Consider the following 18,571-nt stretch of genomic DNA (forward strand, 5'->3'; position numbering starts at 1 on the left):
TCTCTGGGCCTCAGTTACCTCATCTGTCAAATGGGGGTTAAGACTGTGAGTTCCACGAGGGACAGGGACCGTGTCTAACCTAACTTGTATCTACCCCTTGCTTAGAACAGTGCTTGGCACATAGAAAGCACTTCACGAGTTTCATTATTATTATTACTACTTTGGGGATGTGAACAAAGTCGGGTTTTGGTGGTTGTTGTTGTTTTGGGAGGGGGGCAGGGGAGGTGCCCAGATCAGGACCCTCTGACCTGTACGACTCAGTCGGGCCTGCCCCAAAGGACATTCCCGGCGGGACGCCAGGGGCAGGAGGGTCTGGGCAGGGGGTCTGCGGGGTGTGCGCAGGGGGTCTGCGGGGGGGGGGGGGGGGGGGGGGGGGGGGGGGTACAGAACTGAGAAACCAGAGAGTGGGGGGAGGAGAGGGGGAGTCCCAGAGTGGGAAGAAGGTTCGGAGAGGGGAAGCCCCCAGTTGGGAGTGCGCGTGGGGCCGAGCCGCCCTCTTCCCCACCCTGCTTCCTTTGGCACCGGTCCTGCGCCTCCCTAATAATAATAATAATGGTATCTGTTAAGCACTTACTCTGTGCCGAGCACTAGTCTCGGCGCCGGGGTAGATACAAGGTGATCGGGTTGTCCCACGTGGGGCTCACATTCTCCATCCCTATCTTACAGACGAGCTCACCGAGGCCCAGAGAAGCGAAGCGCCTTGGCCCAAGTCACGGAGCTGACAAGTGGCGGGGCAGGGAATCAGAACTCATGACCTCTGACTCCCAGGCCCCGCTCTTCGCCCTGAGCCACGGTGTCCCTCTCCCTCCTCCTCCTCCTCCTGCTTCCTCCCTCCTCTTCCCCCTCCCTCGTCGTCGTCCTCCTCCCTCCTCCTCCTCCTCCTCCCGTTGCCCAGTTTCGCCCGCTCCCGGCCGGCCGGTCCTTTCCAGAGCGCAGTGGCGCAGCAGCGGCAACGACTGCAGAGCAGCAGCGGCAGCTGCAGCGAAGACTGCAGCGAAGACTGCGGCAGCAGGAGCAGGAGCAGCAGCAGGAGCAGCAGCAGGAGCAGCAGCAGCAGCAGGGGCAGCAGCAGGAGCAGCAGCAGGAGCGGCAGGTAACGCCGAGGGCCCCCGGGGCTTGGCGGGCGGGTCCGTGGGTGCGTGTCCCTCTGCGCGGGGGCCGGGACACGTGGAGCACTTCACGGGCCTTGCCCGGACCGCCCCGTCCCCTCGGGATCTCTTCTTCTGCGTGGGCACCCCTGCATCTGGAACCGCAACTGGCTTTTCGGGTGCCTTCGGGAAACGTCCGAGCCTGGGACTGTTAGTTTTTTTTGGGGGGGGGGGGGCGCTCCCACCGGTCAGCGGGCCGTGGCCCGGTCCTGGGACTCATTTTTGGCGGGTGCTGCTATTTGGGGGTGCTCCCACCAGTCCCTGGCCGGCTCCTAGAAGCAGCGTGGCTCGGTGGAAAGAGCCCGGGCTTTAGAGTCAGAGGGCATGGGTTCGAATCCACTCGGCCACTTATAAGGTTGGTATGTGTTAAGCGCTTACTATGTGCAGAGCACTGTTCTAAGCGCTGGGGTAGACAGAGGGGAATCAGGTTGTCCCACGTGGGGCTCACAGTCTTCATCCCCATTTTACAGAGGAGGTCACTGAGGCCCAGAGAAGTGAAGTGACTTGCCCACAGTCCCACAGCTGACAGGCGGCGGAGCTGGGATTCGAACTCATGACCTCTGACTCCAAAGCCCGTGCTCTTTCCAATGAGCCACGCTGCTTCTTGTCAGCTGTGTGACTTTGGGCAAGTCACTTCACTTCTCGCTGCCTCAGTGACCTCCTCTGTAAAATGGGGATGAAGACTGTGAGCCCCAGGTGGGACAACCTGATTCCCCCGTGGCTACCCCAGCGCTTAGAACAGTGCTCGGCACATAGTAAGCGCTTAACACATGCCAACATTATTATTATTATTCTTTGGGGTGTTGCTATTTGGGGTGCTCCCACCTGTCTCTAGTCCGAAGCCTGGTCCCGGGAGTGTTATTTTGGGGGTGCCGCTATTTGGGGTGCTCCCACCGGTCATCAGTCCGTGGTTGGGTCCTGGGAGTGTTATAATTTGGGGTACTGTTATTTGGGGTGCTCCCACCTGTCAGCGGTCCGAAGCTTGGTCCTGGGAGTGTTATTTTTGGGGTGCCGCTATTTGGGGTGCTCCCACCGGCCAGCAGTCCGAAGCCGGGTCCTGGGAGTGTTATACTTTGGGGTGCTGCTGTTTGAAGTGCTCCTACCTGTCAGCAGTCCGAGCCTGCGTCCTGGGACTGTTATTCTTTGGGGTGCTGCTATTTGGGGTGCTCCCACGGGCCAGCAGTCCGAGGCTGGGTCCTGGGACTGTAATTTTTGGGGTGCTGCTATTTGGAGTGCTCCCACCTGTCAGCAGTCCGAAGCTGGGTCCTGGGACTGTTATTCTTTGGGGTGCTGCTATTTGGGGTGCTCCCACCGGTCAGCAGTCCGAAGCTGGGTCCTGGGACTGTAATTTTGGGGGGGGGCTGCTATTTGGGGTGCTCCCGCCTGTCAGCAGTCTGAAGCTGGGTCCTGGGCGTGTTTTTTGGGGTGTGCTGCTATTTGGGGTGCTCCCACCGGCCAGCGAGGGAGGTCGGGAAGGAGGAGAGCAAAGTGGAAGACGGGGATGGAGCCTGGGAGCCCCACGTGGGACAGGGACGATGTCCAACCCGATTTGCTTGGATCCAGCCCAGCGCTTAGTACGGTGTGTGGCACTTAGAGCTTAACAAATCCCATTTGAAAAAAATGATCGATGGTGTCTCCTGAGCGCTTATTGTGCGCGGAGCACTGTACTGGGCGCTTGGGGAGAGTACGACAGGGTGGAGTTGGTAGAGACGTTCCCCGTCCGGGACGAGTTTAGCGTTTAGCGGACGATCTGATGGTCCAGAGGGACCCGGGAGATGGCGAGCCTCTCCATGGGGGCAGTCCCCTGTGTCCGACTCGGAGGGGAACGTCTCTTTCCCCCTCTACTCTCTCCCAAGTTAGGGAGAAGGGAAGAGAAGGGAAGGGTTATGGAGAAGGGAAGAGAAGGGAAGGGTTATGGAGAAGGGAAGAGGCTCTCTGCAAATGTTGCAGGAGCAAAATGGTGCAGGAGTTGCTACATTCCCTCTGGCATTCCCGAATTGTGACTCTAAATGGAGAGAGAAAGAGAGAGTGAAAAAAATGAGAGAGAGAAATAGATGCAAAAAGACATAAGCACGCAGAATGTTGCACTGGAGAGAGAGTGAATCCCAGTGGGTCGAAGGTTTTCCATCACAAAGCTAAATCCCGACCTTTTTTGAAGTGGAAAACCTGTGGATCGCCGCGGCTGGTCAAGCAGGGGCTCCTGCAACCCACTTCCCCGCCTCGTAAATCACCTCAGAGCCGAAACCCCGACCTCTCCGGCAGCGGAGCCCTTTAAAGTCCATCTCTTTTTGTTTTCTTTGAGATTCAAGATGTTGAAAGTGCTATTCCTGGCCACTTTGACGTTTGCTCTTGTGAGGTCACAGGATCTAGAGGAAACCATCACTTACACGGTAAGGTTTAATGGTTTCGGGGATGGGTGGTGGCCTTCGGTGGGATTCACTGGAAATCGAGGCTGAAGCTTTTCCTTTCAAAAGTTTACTTGGGTCACAGGTGGAAACCAACGCAAAAGAAGGAAATGTCTTCTCTGGAGTCCCCAGGCTTTATACCTACTAAAAATGTTTAAATGCTTTTCAATTTTCCTAAAGCATGAGAACTTAAGGGAAAGTAGATAAACTCTAAGACCAAAAGTTTAACTCACTACTTATTTTTATTATTACTTATGCCCTAACAGTAAGAAATCAGATCCAAAAAGTACATTGAGCAATACATGAGTGCATGTACTGGATTTCTTGCAAAAAGACAAAACATGGGTGTTTTTTTATATGAGAGTAAACTAGTTTATTAAATGTCCAAGGTCTCTATGATTTTACAAATGCCAACTGCTAGTTAAAATGCTCTTGTGATTTTACAATGTGCTATTTGAGACGAAGCATTTGGTGAAAAAAAAAAACTGGTCTGAAAATGTAATATGAGGTAGGTTACAAGGTTTTCTGGTTGGCATGCATAAAATTGCCATTAATTTGGGGGGGAATTAATTGCCTGAATATGACCAGTGGTTAATAAAATATTGGATATATCTTCTCACCCCTCCCATTCCTGGAATTGATGTGGTAAGGACGGTGGAGGGTCAGTGCTGCCTCATTTCTGGTAAGTTTTTCACCCTGTTTGCATTTTCAACTCTGTAATGAGTGTTGTGGGGAGAGTGACATTGGCCCTGACAGAATATGAAAAACACATTTCCTTTTTGATCGCGATTTACAAAGTAATGCAATTATCCCTATTACATCCCAAAAGAATGTGAAAAATATTTCAAAATAGGACTCTTGGAAGTGAGCTAATGCATATCACAGATAATAAACATTATCTCACTTTTGTACTTGTAATCCCTAAAACGCTAGTAATTTGTCCGGCGAGGTTTCTTGGTATTATTAAGGCCAATTGCCCTCAAATACAGTATAAGAAAATTCTTTAATAGTAATTGCTTCCTTTGCTGAGAATAAATCAGGCTGGAGTGATGATAGCAAATGATTGCATTTGTTATTTTTCTCTAGGCTTGGATTTTCACAGCTTTTACTAATTCGGCTTGTAGTCATTTCTTCAGAGGGCTAAAATCATATTAAATTAGATGCCCCTTTTCTATTCATCAAAGTGATCTGTGTTCTTCTAGTTCGTGTTTTATTTTGCTAGATATCAATCATTCACTTAGCATCTTGTGTCCCTTACTGATCATTTAGATACCTTGTTAATACTTAGCAGATAAAGTCACCTGTGGGGAAATAGCACTATGAGGTATCAATTCCAATCTTCGTTTTTAATAGATCCTTTAAGCATCTTCAGAATACCACAGTTGCTTGAAGGGATCAGCACGTATAGCCATACATGTTGTTTTGACTATTTTATGTCTGGTTGACACATACAATACCAGAATCCGTCAATATATGTTTGAAAGCAACACCTTGTGTAATTGAAAAGTATTTTTCAAATGTCACTGGCTGTTACTACGATTTGTGATTACATTTCTCTTAAGCTCAAAGATGAACGTAGAAGATGGGAAAGCTGTTCTAGTGTGTTAGTGTAAACTAAGATTATACAGATCACTTGTGTGATATTACCATAATTTTTCTCATTAATAGGGAGCTCTTCATCAGAAAAGGGGTTGGTCCCAGAAAAACACCCTGATTACTATTCTCCCAAGATTTTGCAAGTACATGTAAAAATGTCCAAATTCCTCATTTTTTAAAAAAAAAAAGCTTGGCACTATTAGACTAGTCCTTTTTATCATAACTCCACGATAAGACTAAATTTCAATCACATGTGAAGATCACAGAATGCTTTTTGTGTAGCATGAAATACAACAATTAACTATTTTCTGGATCTCTTACACACAGCAATGTACAGATGGTTACGAATGGGACCCTGTAAGGCAGCAGTGCAAAGGTAAACGTAAGAGTTTTCCATTTGTGCCCAGATCTCATGTGCTTTTCGGGAATTATTTTCTGTGCCCCTACTCTTAAAGTCTTTCGAAAAAGGGCATGCGGAGAAACGTCCTATTTTTTATTTCCTTGACATTTTTTTTTTCCAATGGGAAGATTCCTGACTGGTGTTGTTAATGACCACAGATATTGATGAATGTGACATCGTCCCAGATGCCTGCAAAGGTGGGATGAAATGTGTTAACCACTATGGAGGATATCTCTGCCTACCCAGAACTGCCCAAATTATTGTCAATAACGGGCAGCCAGAGCCAGAATCAGGAGCCCCTGCTGAACCAGCCGCCGGCAGCCGAAATAACTTCGTCATTCGACGGACCCCAGCTGACCCTCAGCGAATCCCTTCTAACCCCTCTCATCAGATTCAGTGTGCCACGGGGTACGAACCGAGCGAGCAGAACGTGTGCCAAGGTAAACGATCGCTTCTTTTGTGCAAAAGTCGAGTGTCGGCATACGAATAGTCCCCATAGCGCCCGTCGTGGGCAGATAACATGCTTTGTGCTTCTGTTGTACTTTCCCAAGTGCTTAGTACAATGTAACGCACTCAGTTGGTGCCCAGGAAATACCACTGTTACCACAACTATTGCCGTTACCACTGGTGAACGTAACGTAGCTTCGGTAATGGTCAGTCACTCAGGTGTAATTTGAATTGTTTTACAGATCTATCCTGCAAGATATCTTCCACCGTTCAACTTTTTAATTTGCTCCTCAAACTTGCCATTAAATCTCATTCCGCCCATTCAGAGAAAGAAGAGCAAAAGCGAAGCTTCCTATGAGTGTTAAGGGATACATTTCTCTTTAAAACCCCGAGTTTGGTCATATTTTGCCTTCACACTGGAACCACCTTCTCTAGAATTCACTCACGATGCCAGTGTGTTGGATCCAGTCAAAAAGTTACCCCAGTTTGCCAATTCCAGGCAGAACTAGATCTAGAACCCAGGTTCCTGATTCCCAGAACAGTACCTTTTCCACAGGGAAGTCAGTTAACTTTTCTGTGCCTCTCTTCCCTCATCTGTAAAATGGGGATTAAGACTGTGAGCCCCACATGCGACAGGGGCTGTGTTCAACGTAATTTGCTTTTACCGACCCCAATCCTTAATACAGTGTCCAGTGCTTAGTAAACACTTAAATACCACCATTATTATTATCCTTAGTGTAGATGCAGATTCAAATCTAGTTAAAAGAGTTTTTGAAAAGAAGCAGCGTGGCCTAGTGGATAGAGCCCTGGCCTGGGAGTCAGAGGACCTGGGTTCTAATCCCAGCTCTGCCACTTATCTGCTGTGTGTGACCTTGAGCAATTCCCTTAACTTCTCTGGGCCTCTATTTCCTCAACTGTAAAATGGGGATTCAATACCTGTTCTCCCTCCTATTTAGACTGTGAGCCCCCTGTGGGGTAGGGACCGTGTGCATCCTAATTAACTTCTATCTAGCCCCAGGGCTTAGAACAGTGCTTGACACAGGGTAAGCATTTAACAAGTTCCATAACAATAAAGATGTGGTGGTTTGAATACTCAGGGAATACTATCCTATAAACATAAAAGAGCAAAACTTCCTGAATCTGGGTGAGTGGGGTTGAGGAAGTGAGAAAGGGCAGGTTTCCTAAAAATTGCAACCAAAGGAATAAGCTTTAGCTAGCTGTCCTTCTGAGTTGACCTTAAGGGAAAATCTCAATGTATAAAGTTTCGTTTCTTTGGCATATCATACGTCAATAAAGTATCTCACTGAACCGTGAACCACCCACTCCTCATGGAATTTGTTTACCCAAGTTTCAGCAAATCTTGTCAGTCCCAGAACTACTTTATTAGTCAGAAATGAACCTATAAATAAACCCAAGGGAAAGAAAAATCATTCTCATTTACAAGAGGTTGCTGAAGAGGACGATGATGAATAGCTCACTGAAATATCAGAAATCAAAGGACAGAAAAGCAAATATGCTCTGGTTTTCAGTACTGGGTAGATCCAGATTATTTTTCTAAACAGACGAATCCAGTGAATCTGATTAATCCAGACAGATAACCACAATGATTGCAAGCCAACACATGCTTTCCCCTCAATAACGGAGTTTTTTTCCTCTAATTATTCTGAAAATTGTGCTTATTTTCCAATTCTCTTAAAATTGACCAAGCCATAGTTTGCTGAAAGGAAACTTAACTTCTGGCAATATGGCTAGGACTTTTATTGATTTTCGCTGATTTGAGGCAAAAGTTTAGAAAGCTGTCACTCAATATAGTAAAGATTTCAGGATCAGAATAAAATCTATCATAATCTAAATTCTAACTACCCTCACAGCATATAATAATGCCCAGTAATACAGTTGGGTCCCTTTTCAAAGTCGTTACGTTAGCATCTGTTTTGTGTTACTTCATGAGTCAGAATCTAAATAATGATGACCAATTCTTCAGCATCTGCATGATGTTTAATATATTCAAGTCAAGAATTATGTCACAAGGGAATAAAATTAAACTGATGGGCTTGGGTGTACGTTCTGAGAAGCAGCGTGTCAACACTGAAGGATGTGGTTAGATGTAGCTGGAGAAGCAGAGTGGCCTAGTGGAAAGAGCATGGGCCATGGAGTCAGAAGACCTGGGTTCTAATTCCAGCTCTACCATTTACCTGATGTGTGACCTTGAACAAGTCCCTTAATTGCTCACTGCCTCAGTTTCCTTATCTGTAAAATGGGGAGTCAATTCCTGTTCTCCCTCTTATTTAGACAGTGAGCCCTCTATGGGACAGAGACTATGTCCTACCTGATTATCTTGTATCTACCCCAGTACAGTGCTTGGCACCTAGTAAATGCTTAACAAATGAAAGAATTACTATTCTGATAGATCTTCATAAAGCATATTGAATTTATTCAAAACCGATCCTCTCGTCTTCATAACATTAAATTAGGTGATTTGATGAGACTTTTGTTGAAAATAGTTTTGCCACCATTTTAAGGATAATGTGAACTATTCCATAATCTGAGTTCCTTTTAGTGCTCTGAATTATACATGTTATCAGGGCCACTGAAAAATAAGAGATGAAGGAAAGGCTCATTTCCCAACCGCACTTACCCTAAAAGGCTAAAACCAGCTCAAGTGTCAAAAATGCAAGACAAATGGAATGGTTAAGTGAAAAATTTCCCAGTGAAGCATTTTAAAATTCACATTACTGCAAGGTTAGGGCTACCCAACAGCAAACAAACATGTGAATATGAAATTAACCTGGACATGCAAGTATAGGTTTCTTTTTAAAGGTCACTCCCGATAAGAGGTCATGAAAATATTACATTCAAGCTAGGGTGTACTGCTGTATATGGGATCAATTTTCATAGGAAGGTTTCCTGCCCAAAACGTTCACCCCAAATTTATTTCTAACCCCACTCCAATTCATTGAAGACAAACAATAAAGAGTGAGGTAAAAATGATTGGGAGCCAAACAGTACGGTTAATAGAAAATTCTTGCCTCGTGTAGATATAGCCAAGAGTAAAAGATGTGTATTGCTGGTGGTGTGAACCTGTGCTGTGATAATTCATAACGATGGTATTTGTTAAGCACTTACTATGTGTCAAACACTATTCTAAGCGCTGGAGTAGATACAGGCTAATCAGGTTGGACCCAGTCCCTGCCTCATATGGGGCTCACAGTCCTAATCCCCATTTTACAGATGAGGTAACTGAAGCACAGAGAAGGGACTTTCCCAAGGTCACACGGCAGACAAATGGCAGAGCTGAGAATAGAACCCAGATCCTTCAGACGCCCAGGCCCGAACTCTGTAATCGTTCGAGAGGGTAAAGACTGCCTTTCAACTTGCATTTGTTTTATTACAACCTAACTCATGCTTAATATCTTTATTTTGACTGAGGATTAAAATAGGGGTTTGGGGCCTGGCATTTCCAATGATTGCTCTTCTCGTCTTTCTCCTTTGCCTTTGACCCATTTTACTAAAGAGAAGACCTGAGCCTCATGGTCCACCGATTCCCCCTTGGGTCGGACCACCTCTCTGGAACAGGTCAAGACCTTTTCCTGTCAGGTGGCTGGGTGAGAGCGAACTGTTCTCCTGCACCCAGCGAGGACTACTGGCTAAAACGCGGGCCTGGGAATCAGAGGGACCTGGGTTCTGATGTGGTGCTGGCATAATGGTACCTCTCCCTGAAGCATCGCTGATGGTACAGAGATTCATTCAGTAGTATTTATTGAGTGCTTACTGTGTGTAGAGCACCATACTCAGCCGAGGGCAGCTATGGCAGCCTGCTGCTGCTTCCTGTTGCTAGCCATTGCACATTTTTTTTGGGGGGGGGGTATTTGTTAAATGCCACTTATGTGCTGAACACTGTACTAAGTGCTGGAATAGATACAAGATAATTAAGCCCCACCTATATTGGCCTCACAGTCACAGTGGGAGTGTACTTTCCATGCTCCTCTCCCCATTTCCCTTTCAGTCAATCAATCAATCCGGCCCCCTCCTACCTCACTTGAATACTCTCCTTCTACAACCCAGCCCACACACTGCACTTCTCTGCCAACCTTCTCACTGGGCCTCGAACTCACCTATCTAATAATAATAATGATGGCATTTGTTAAGTGCTTACTATGTGCGAAGCATTGTTCTAAGCGCTGGGGGGGGATACAAGGTCATCAGGTTGTCCCACGTGGGGCTCACAGTCTTAATCCCCATTTTACAGATGAGTTAACTGAGGCACAGAGAAGTTCAGTGACTTGCCCAAAGTCACACAGCTGACAAGCGGCAGAGCCGGAATTAGAACCCGTGACCGCTGACTCCCAAGCCCATGCTCTTTCCACTGCACCGCCGACGCCTAACCACATCTTGCCTCTAGCCTGGAACGCCCTCCCTCCTCAAATCTGACAGACAATTCCTCTCCCTCATTTCAAAGCCTTATTGAAAGCACATCTCTGCCATGAGGCCTTCCCAGACTAAGCCCCTCCTTTCCTCCTCTCACCCCCTTTTTCTTTGCCCTGACTTGCTCCCTTAGTTCTTACCCCCTTCCAGCCCCACAGCTCTTGTGTACCTATCTGTAACTTATTTATTTGTGTTGATGTCTGTCCCCTCCCTCCAGACTGTAAGCTCGTTGTGGGCAGGGAATGTGCCTGTTTATTGTTGTACTCTCCCCAGCGCTCAGTACACTGATCTGCACACAGTAAGTGCTGAAAAAATACGATTGAGTGAATGAATATTGAGTGCTTACTGTATGCAGAGCACTGTACTACAAGCTGTACTGAACCAGCGTGGCTCAGTGGAAAGAGCCTGGGCTTCGGAGTCAGAGGTCATGGGTTCGACTCCCGGCTCGGCCACTTGTCAGCTGTGTGACTATGGGCAAGTCACTTAACTTCTCGGTGCCTCAGTTACCTCATCTGTAAAATGGGGATTAACTGTGAGCCTCACGTGGGACAACCTGATTCCCCTGTGTCTACCCCAGCGCTTAGAACAGTGCTCTGCACATAGTAAGCGCTTAACAAATACCAACATTATTATTATTATTATTAAGCTTGGGAGAATACAAGTGCTCATTCCCCACCACCCCCTGCCCCCAACCCCAACTCTACATTTTTCATGCTACTTTCCCACCGATCCCCACTTCCTTTTCCCCCACAAACTGCACTGTCCGCGCTCAACTTCCCACTGTATTTCCCCTCCTCCCTTCCCCATCATACTTTCCGTACTTCCAAGTTTTCCCAGCCAGCTAGGCAGCATAGAATGCCCAAATGTCAACGGGAAATGTCCCACACTGATCCTGACTACACATTTGCCTGAACAAAGACGACTAAACCTTTGGCAAACTACAAATGTTGGTTTATTCAGGTATTACACACACGCACACCCACACACACCCACACATACCCCCCCCACACACACACACACACTTACACCCCCGCTCCCAGTAATGCTCTCTAGTTTGGGAAAAATTAAAGTTGTAAACTAGAACCATTAAATGTGTGCCTTTCTAACCAGAAACATATTCTATCAAATCCAACTCATAAAACAAACAATGAGATCTTTACCTTTGAAAGCAGGGTTAAAAGTCTCTTGGAGGGTTTAAGGTTTAAGTTGGATTTCTCCCCACAGCTTTGCAAAGCTTCTTTAAATGTGGATCTACTTAATTGTTGTTAAAAAGCGGTTAGTTCATATGATAACAACTGCATAATCTGTCTGGGGAATCTGACTAACATACATAGTCACACTTATGCTTGTTTTATTATTTCGTTAATCAAATGTGCAGTCCAGCTTCTAATTGCCTACAGATGTATGACAATCTCATTCCAGTCCAGCAGCACTAAATAATAGTTTATAACCAATGTGAAAATATGGGGGAATCTCTGTTTAAAACAATAGTACACTCTAAGGAACTATATTTCTGACATCATATTGGATTTTGCAGCGCCTTCTGTTTTAATAAAGTCATCCACTCCCTTCTAAATATTTTATCTGTACCACGGCCGTCCAAACACATTTACCATGGGCGGTTTGTGTGAAATACGTGGATGCCTAAAGATGGAATCACATTTGCCACTAAATTACGTCTTTTCCACGTGAATTTTTTTACCAGGTAGAATTCATCGGGGCAGGCAGAAATTTTTATGCTGACACCAACTAACAGCTGAGTTGTTGAGAAGTACTTTGCAAACTATATCAGAGGATCCTAAATTTCCCCCTTAAAATCAGATATTCCCTAGGTTTTAGCCCTCTAACAGCTCTCTGAACGGCACTGAAATGGTTCTTCATTAAAAGAGAGTTGACTTTCTATCAGTAGTATCAACTAGGTGTCTACTGTGTGCAGAGCCCTGTACTGAGAGTTATAATAGAGTACAATAGAGTTATAAGACACAATCCCTGCCCTCAGGGAGCTTTCAGGGGAAACAGACACAAGATGATTACAGGTGGGAGGGAAAAAAATGGAAAAATGCATCTGTGGATGGGTAAGTGCTGAAGTAGAAGAAGGTGTAAGTCCATAAGTACACAAAGGGCTGTGGGTGGTTGTTAGGGCCAAGGTGAGGAACTGCCTCGTAAGTGCTGAGGTTGTAATTGGAAAGTAATAAGAATAATAATTGTGGTATTTACTAAGTGCCTACTATGTGCTAAGCACTTTACTAAGCACTGGGGTGGGTACAGGCAAATCGGGTTGGACAGAGTTTCTGTCCCACACACTGGACAGCCTTAATCCCCATTTTACAGATGAGGTGACGGAGGCCCAGAGAAGTGAAGTGACTTGCCCAGGGTCACAGAGCAGCCAAGTGGCGGAGCGGCGTGGCGATTGGACCCCAGGTCCTTCTTATTCCCTGGCCTGTGCTCTAGCCACTACGTCACACTGTAGCAAGACAAGCTCTCCCCACTACCTAAGGTTCTCCCTGTTGGTAAATTAGGACTTGGGAGTCTGACCAGAAGAGTCAGAACAGCATTGCTGCAAGCCGATAACTAGTTCTTTTTCAGGCCAGAGAATCCATGCACCTCCTCAGGCAGCATGGCGTAGTGGCTAGAAAACGGGCCTGGGAGTCAGAAAGTCATGGGTTCTAATTCCGCCTCCACCACTTGTCTGCTGTGTGGCCTTGGGCAAGTCACCTCACTTCTCTGGGCCTCAGTTACCTCACCTGTAAAATGAGGATTAAGACTGCGAACCTTATGCGAGACAGGGACTGAGTCCATCCCGTTTGCTTGTATCCACTCCAGCGCTTGGAACAGTGCCTGGCATACGGTAAGCACTTAACAAACACCATAATTATTTTAGAAAACGGGAAGGGATTGGAGCATCTTATAGTAATTATGCTTCAAAACATTTTTGATGGGTTTCCTTTTAATTACAGCATTCCCATCAGTCATTAACTGCCCTCTTCATCTCCTGGATAGAAATATCCCTGGTAGTTTTAAGCGCTTAATACTCTACCCCTAAGCGCTCCATCGGTACCATTGATTGAAATGGTATTGCTGAGTATGAAGTTGGGATGCAGTGCACTTTCCTATACCTGGCTTTATTCTATTCTGTTTTTCCTGTGTTTTTTAAGTAGCATGTTAAGTGAAAGGGTTTAAATGCTGCCAATCATTCAATCAATCAATGGTATTTATTGAGCATTCACTATGGGCACAGCACTGAACTAAGAGCTTGAGAGAGTACAATTCCACAGAGTTGGTAGACAGATTCCCTGTCCACGATGAGCTTACAGTCTTGAGGGGGAGACAGCCATAAATATAAATAAATACTTTTTATTGTATAACCTATTACATGCATAAAATTACATCAAATTATGGACTTTTAAGAACAGCTTATAACGCGAATTTCCCCAAGTTGGGTGACACTTGTTCTACAATGAGATAACCAGTAGGAAGGAGGTTGTGAAAGAATGAAGTATATCATTGCACTGAATTCCGGGATCACAGTTTAGACTTTATATGATAATTATTTGCCTGATGATAAACTAAATCCAGGTGCACTAAGAAATTGGGCAAGAAACACACGGCAACAATTTTTTGACGAAGTTAGGGACGTTTGTTAAGGAAACTCATTTTTTCATTCATTCATTCATTCATTCATTCAATTGTATTTATTGAGCCCTTACTATGTGCAGAGTACTGTTCTCTGTGCTTGGGAGAGTACAATATAACAAACAACAGACACATTCCTGCCCACAACCTGTAGTTAAGCTCTAATTTGGCCTTCCTTATTTTTGTAGTGCGGTCTAGTACCTGTTCCTCCAAGTGTTTGTAGACACCAAACACAATATTTAAGGTTGAGGAGGGATTTCCATTCTTGGCCCCCATTTCTGGTCATTCGGAAATCCCCTTCACATCTAAAAGACTAAAGGAAAATGATCTGGAATCAAGACACTGAGAAGAAACTGAACTTAACCCCCTTTGAAGTTCTTGGTCTTCTCAATCTCCTCCCTCAGTGGAAAAAGAAATGAATATAGAGTTACTGTGCCCGTGGAGAGTTGCAGAGATGGTAATGAGGCCAAAACTAAATTCTAACAGCACAAACACCATTCTGAGTTTCCAAGGAAGCAGGTCCAATCAAGATATTTATCAGTATCCCCTTGCAGTACAGCAAGGAATATAACCAAGTCATTACTGGGGAGGAAAAAGGGGGGAGGGGAGGGGAGAGTCATGCTTATTTTTTAAAATTCCTCTTATGACCTTAGTCTGCACAGGGCAAACCTAATCTTGAGTCCTAAGCCAACATTAGCAGAGATTCTGCTGTTCAAACAAAGCTGGTGTTTTGGGATCACATACCTCTAGTCCCAATTTGGAGTCCACCCCATAGCCTTGATGTCAGCACATCCACTTGATTGGCAGGTGGTGTTGGGGGCTTTCTGAAGGCTCTCGCCCCCCTGCCAGCCATCTTGAAGAGTGGAGGTCTCCCTAGCCCAGGTCGGGTACTAGTGGGTGAGGGTAGTACAGATCACCAACACCCCCAGCTTATCTGGTACAATCCCAGGCCAGTGAGGAAACATCCACAGGGATGTAATACCTGTGTAATATCAAAGAAAGAAAGAACTTTTTCTCAACAACCTCATCCTAGAGTTTTATAGTCCTTCTATGGCTAATTGGATAGATTTTTATTAAGGCTGTTTAGAAAACCATGGATTCTACAGGGTGTGTTGTTTCTTGGTTTTAACTGATGTCTGTTTTGTCTAAAATCAGTTTAATCAGTATAAAAAAAGATCAGTTGGGAGAAAGTAGGAATCAACCCCTAAATGTTCAAGATGAGGTGTAAACCCCATACCCTTATTGCTGCCAATATAATTAATAAATTCATTGCATCGTATTTATCGCGTCCTTACTGTGTGCAGAGCACTGTAGTAATTGCTTGGGAGAGTACAATATGACAATCAAGAGATACATTCCCTTCCCCAAATGAGCTTACATTCTAGAGGGGGAAACAGACATTAATATCAATAAATAAATTACAGGTATGTTCAAATGTGCTGTGGGGCTGGGAGTGGGAATGAATGAAGGGAGCAAGTCAGGGTGACACAGAATTTAGTGGGAGAAGAGAAAAGGAGGGCGCGGTCAGAGAAGGCCTCTTGGAGGAGATGTGCCTTCAATAAGCACAGAGAAGCAGCGCAGCGTGGCTTAGTGGAAAGAACCCGGGATTGTGAGTCAGAGGTTATGGGATCTAATCCCGGCGCCGCCACTTGTCAGCTGTGTGACCATAGGCAAGTCACTTAACTTCTCTGTGCCTCAGTTCCCTCATCTGTAAAATGGGGATGAAGACATAAGCCCTACTTGGGACAACCTGATGACCTTGTATCTACCCCAGCTGAAGTAGCAGAAGGTGTAAGTCCATAAGTACACAAAGAACTGTGGGTGGTTGTGAGGGCCAAGGTGAGGAACTGCCTCGTAAGTGCTGAGGTTGTAATTGGAAAGTAATAAGAATAATAATTGTGGTATTTACTAAGTGCCTACTATGTGCTAAGCACTTTACTAAGCACTGGGGTGGGTACAGGCAAATCGGGTTGGACAGAGTTCCTGTCCCACACTGGACAGCCTTAATTCCCATTTTACAGATGAGGTGACGGAGGCCCAGAGAAGTGAAGTGACTTGCCCAGGGTCACAGAGCAGCCAAGACATAAGCCCTACTTGGGACAACCTGATGACCTTGCATCTACCCCAGTGCTTAGAACAGTGCTTGGCACATAGTAAGGATTTAACAAATACCAACATTATTATTAATAATAAGGCCTTGAAGGGTCTGCCGATCTGTCAGAGGCCATCTTGTGCCCATCCCCCGACTAGAAGATAAGGTATGGCAATGAGTAGATTAAACTAAGAGCCTTGGCCTGTGTCTATAATTTCTCATGACCAGATCTGGGATTGATCCTAGACTAGTGGCTCTCAAAATTTTGCATCCCCTCAACCTAATAAGAATAATAATTGTGGTATTTATGAAGTTATTATATGTCAAGCACTGTTCCAAGTACTGGGGAAGTCCCATGATAAATCCTGCATGGGGTCACAGTCTAAGTAGGAAGGAGAACAGATATTATAATAACAATAATGATGGTATTTGTTAAGCACTTACTCCGTGCCAAGCACTGTTCTAAGCCCTCAGGCAGATACAAGGTAATCAGGTTGTCCCACGTGGGGCTCACAGTCTTTACGCTCAATAAATACGATGAATGAATAATTCCCATTTTACAGATGAGTTAACTGAGACACAGAGAAGTTAAGTGACTTGCCCAAAGGTCACACGGCAGACAAGTGATGGAGCCGGGATTAGAGCCACGTCCTCTGACTCCCAAGCCCGTGCTCTTGCCACTGGGTATGGAATCCCCATTGTGCAGATGAGGGAACTGAGACACAAAGAATGAAGTGACTTGCCTCAGGTCACACAGCAGGTAAGTGGTGGGGCCCAGATTAGAACCCAGGTCCTCTGACTCCCAGGCCCGTGCTCTTTACGTTAGGCCACACTGCTTCTCCTCACCTTTCCACACCCTCCCCCTCCATCCCAAAGGCCCCAGTAACTTTAGCTCTCTACATCCCTTCCCCAACATAATAAAGTATGAAAAGATTTCACTGCTGTTCGTAAGGGAACAGTGCACCTAGGAGAAAAGAGGATATTAGAGGAAAAGTTGGGTGGGGGTGAGTTAACGAGTCTAGCAGGGGGTGAGAGGTGGATGGTACCATCTGTTTAGGAAAGGAGGAAAGTCACAGGGATATTGGGAAAGGAGATTGGGCAGCCGTGGCCATCCCCCCCACAGTGTTCTTCCAACTTCTACAGCTCTGACTTCCATGATGATCAGAATATTCCAGGAACTTGTTGGAGAGTCCCTGCCCTTAGTCCAGGAAAAGCCTTTCTCCAAGATTACTGCGAGGCTCATCTTATTCCTCACCTCACCCTCCATAACCACATTTCTCCACAGAGGCTAGCAAAATTATTGAGTAGTAAAACACTCTGAATCCAGGCAATTTCCAGACTATTAGGCTCCTAAAACACACCTTGGTTTGAATTATTTTGGTATTTCAGATGAAGGCATCCATTTGGCCTGAATTATCTGAATATTAAGGCTGGCGTGTATTTGGGATTATGACTCAGATCATTTGCAAGATGACATCTAGCCCAAGGGATCTGTTATAAAATTTGGTTTCTTTAGTATTTGTTGGCTAAAAGAACCACCAAATTGTACATTTGTACCTTAAAGTGACATGTTTACAAAAACCAATTAAGTTAAACCTTACCATTTCTGATCAATTAGTTAATTCTCAAAGCTCTGTTCACACAAATTTCAATTAATTCTCTAACTTTACACCTTACCTTAATTATAAATTTCCCGGGACTTAACCATATCCATGTGACCAAAGAACAACAGAGGCTCAAATCCCTAAGCCTTTGGTTAAGGATCTAGTGTCAATTAGCATCTCAGAGGATAAATATTTTTGACTCCCTGGGATCACCTATTATTTTGTGCATATTTCCTTTATAAACCATAAAGAGAACTAAAATACTGTTTTGAAAAGGAAAGAATATTAGCTAAATTTCTGAAGCAAAAAAGAGAGAAACTTGAACTAACACGCTGGGGGCTTCTTAATAACTATAGAAAATCCCACTTTGATTTCCTTAATTTTCACTTCGACTTACCAAACCAAACAAAAATATTGTCAAATTACAGTGCAGCCCAGTGGTTTCACATACTCAAGGTTATCATTATCAAATACTGCAGTTGTATGCCGCCTTGTTGTGTTGCCTCTCAGTAAGATTGGTGCCTACATGGGGAAATGCCTTGTTTTTGTTATCTATAATTATACTGTTCAGCAAGTGGCTTTGAATCAAAAAGACATACAGTTTCTATGGAAAAAAAATATGCTCTGTGTTGTAATTGAATAAACACAGTCTTAAAAAAAGATTCTTGAGCTTATGAGAAAATTAATGTTTGCCATACTTAAATACCCCAGATATTGTATTGTTTTATTTTTAATTATTTCTACCCTAGGAAATTCTCTAAGCCAGAACTATTGGAGAACTGTGTTTCATAAACCAGAGTAACTTCATAAAATAAGCTAAT

General features: G+C 45.0%; 1 protein-coding gene across 2 annotated transcripts in view; it reads left to right on the forward strand.

Moving 5' to 3' along the window:
- The first annotated feature begins 929 nt into the window (after positions 1-929).
- The window catches only part of EFEMP1 (EGF containing fibulin extracellular matrix protein 1), a 72,479-nt gene continuing 54,837 nt past the window's right edge, over positions 930-18,571 (forward strand). The window contains exons 1-4 of one of the 2 annotated variants that reach the window (XM_029072055.2): positions 930-1,093; positions 3,451-3,538; positions 5,477-5,525; positions 5,708-5,989. In XM_029072055.2, coding sequence (XP_028927888.1) covers positions 3,458-3,538; positions 5,477-5,525; positions 5,708-5,989 — 412 coding nt within the window. In that variant the 5' untranslated portion in view covers positions 930-1,093; positions 3,451-3,457. The remainder of the gene's footprint in view (positions 1,094-3,450; positions 3,539-5,476; positions 5,526-5,707; positions 5,990-18,571) is intronic. The other variant, XM_001509896.5, reaches the window with a different exon arrangement.

The sequence above is a fragment of the Ornithorhynchus anatinus genome, chromosome 9 (genome assembly GCF_004115215.2).
Source record: "Ornithorhynchus anatinus isolate Pmale09 chromosome 9, mOrnAna1.pri.v4, whole genome shotgun sequence".
Classification (NCBI taxonomy): Eukaryota; Metazoa; Chordata; class Mammalia; order Monotremata; family Ornithorhynchidae; genus Ornithorhynchus; species Ornithorhynchus anatinus.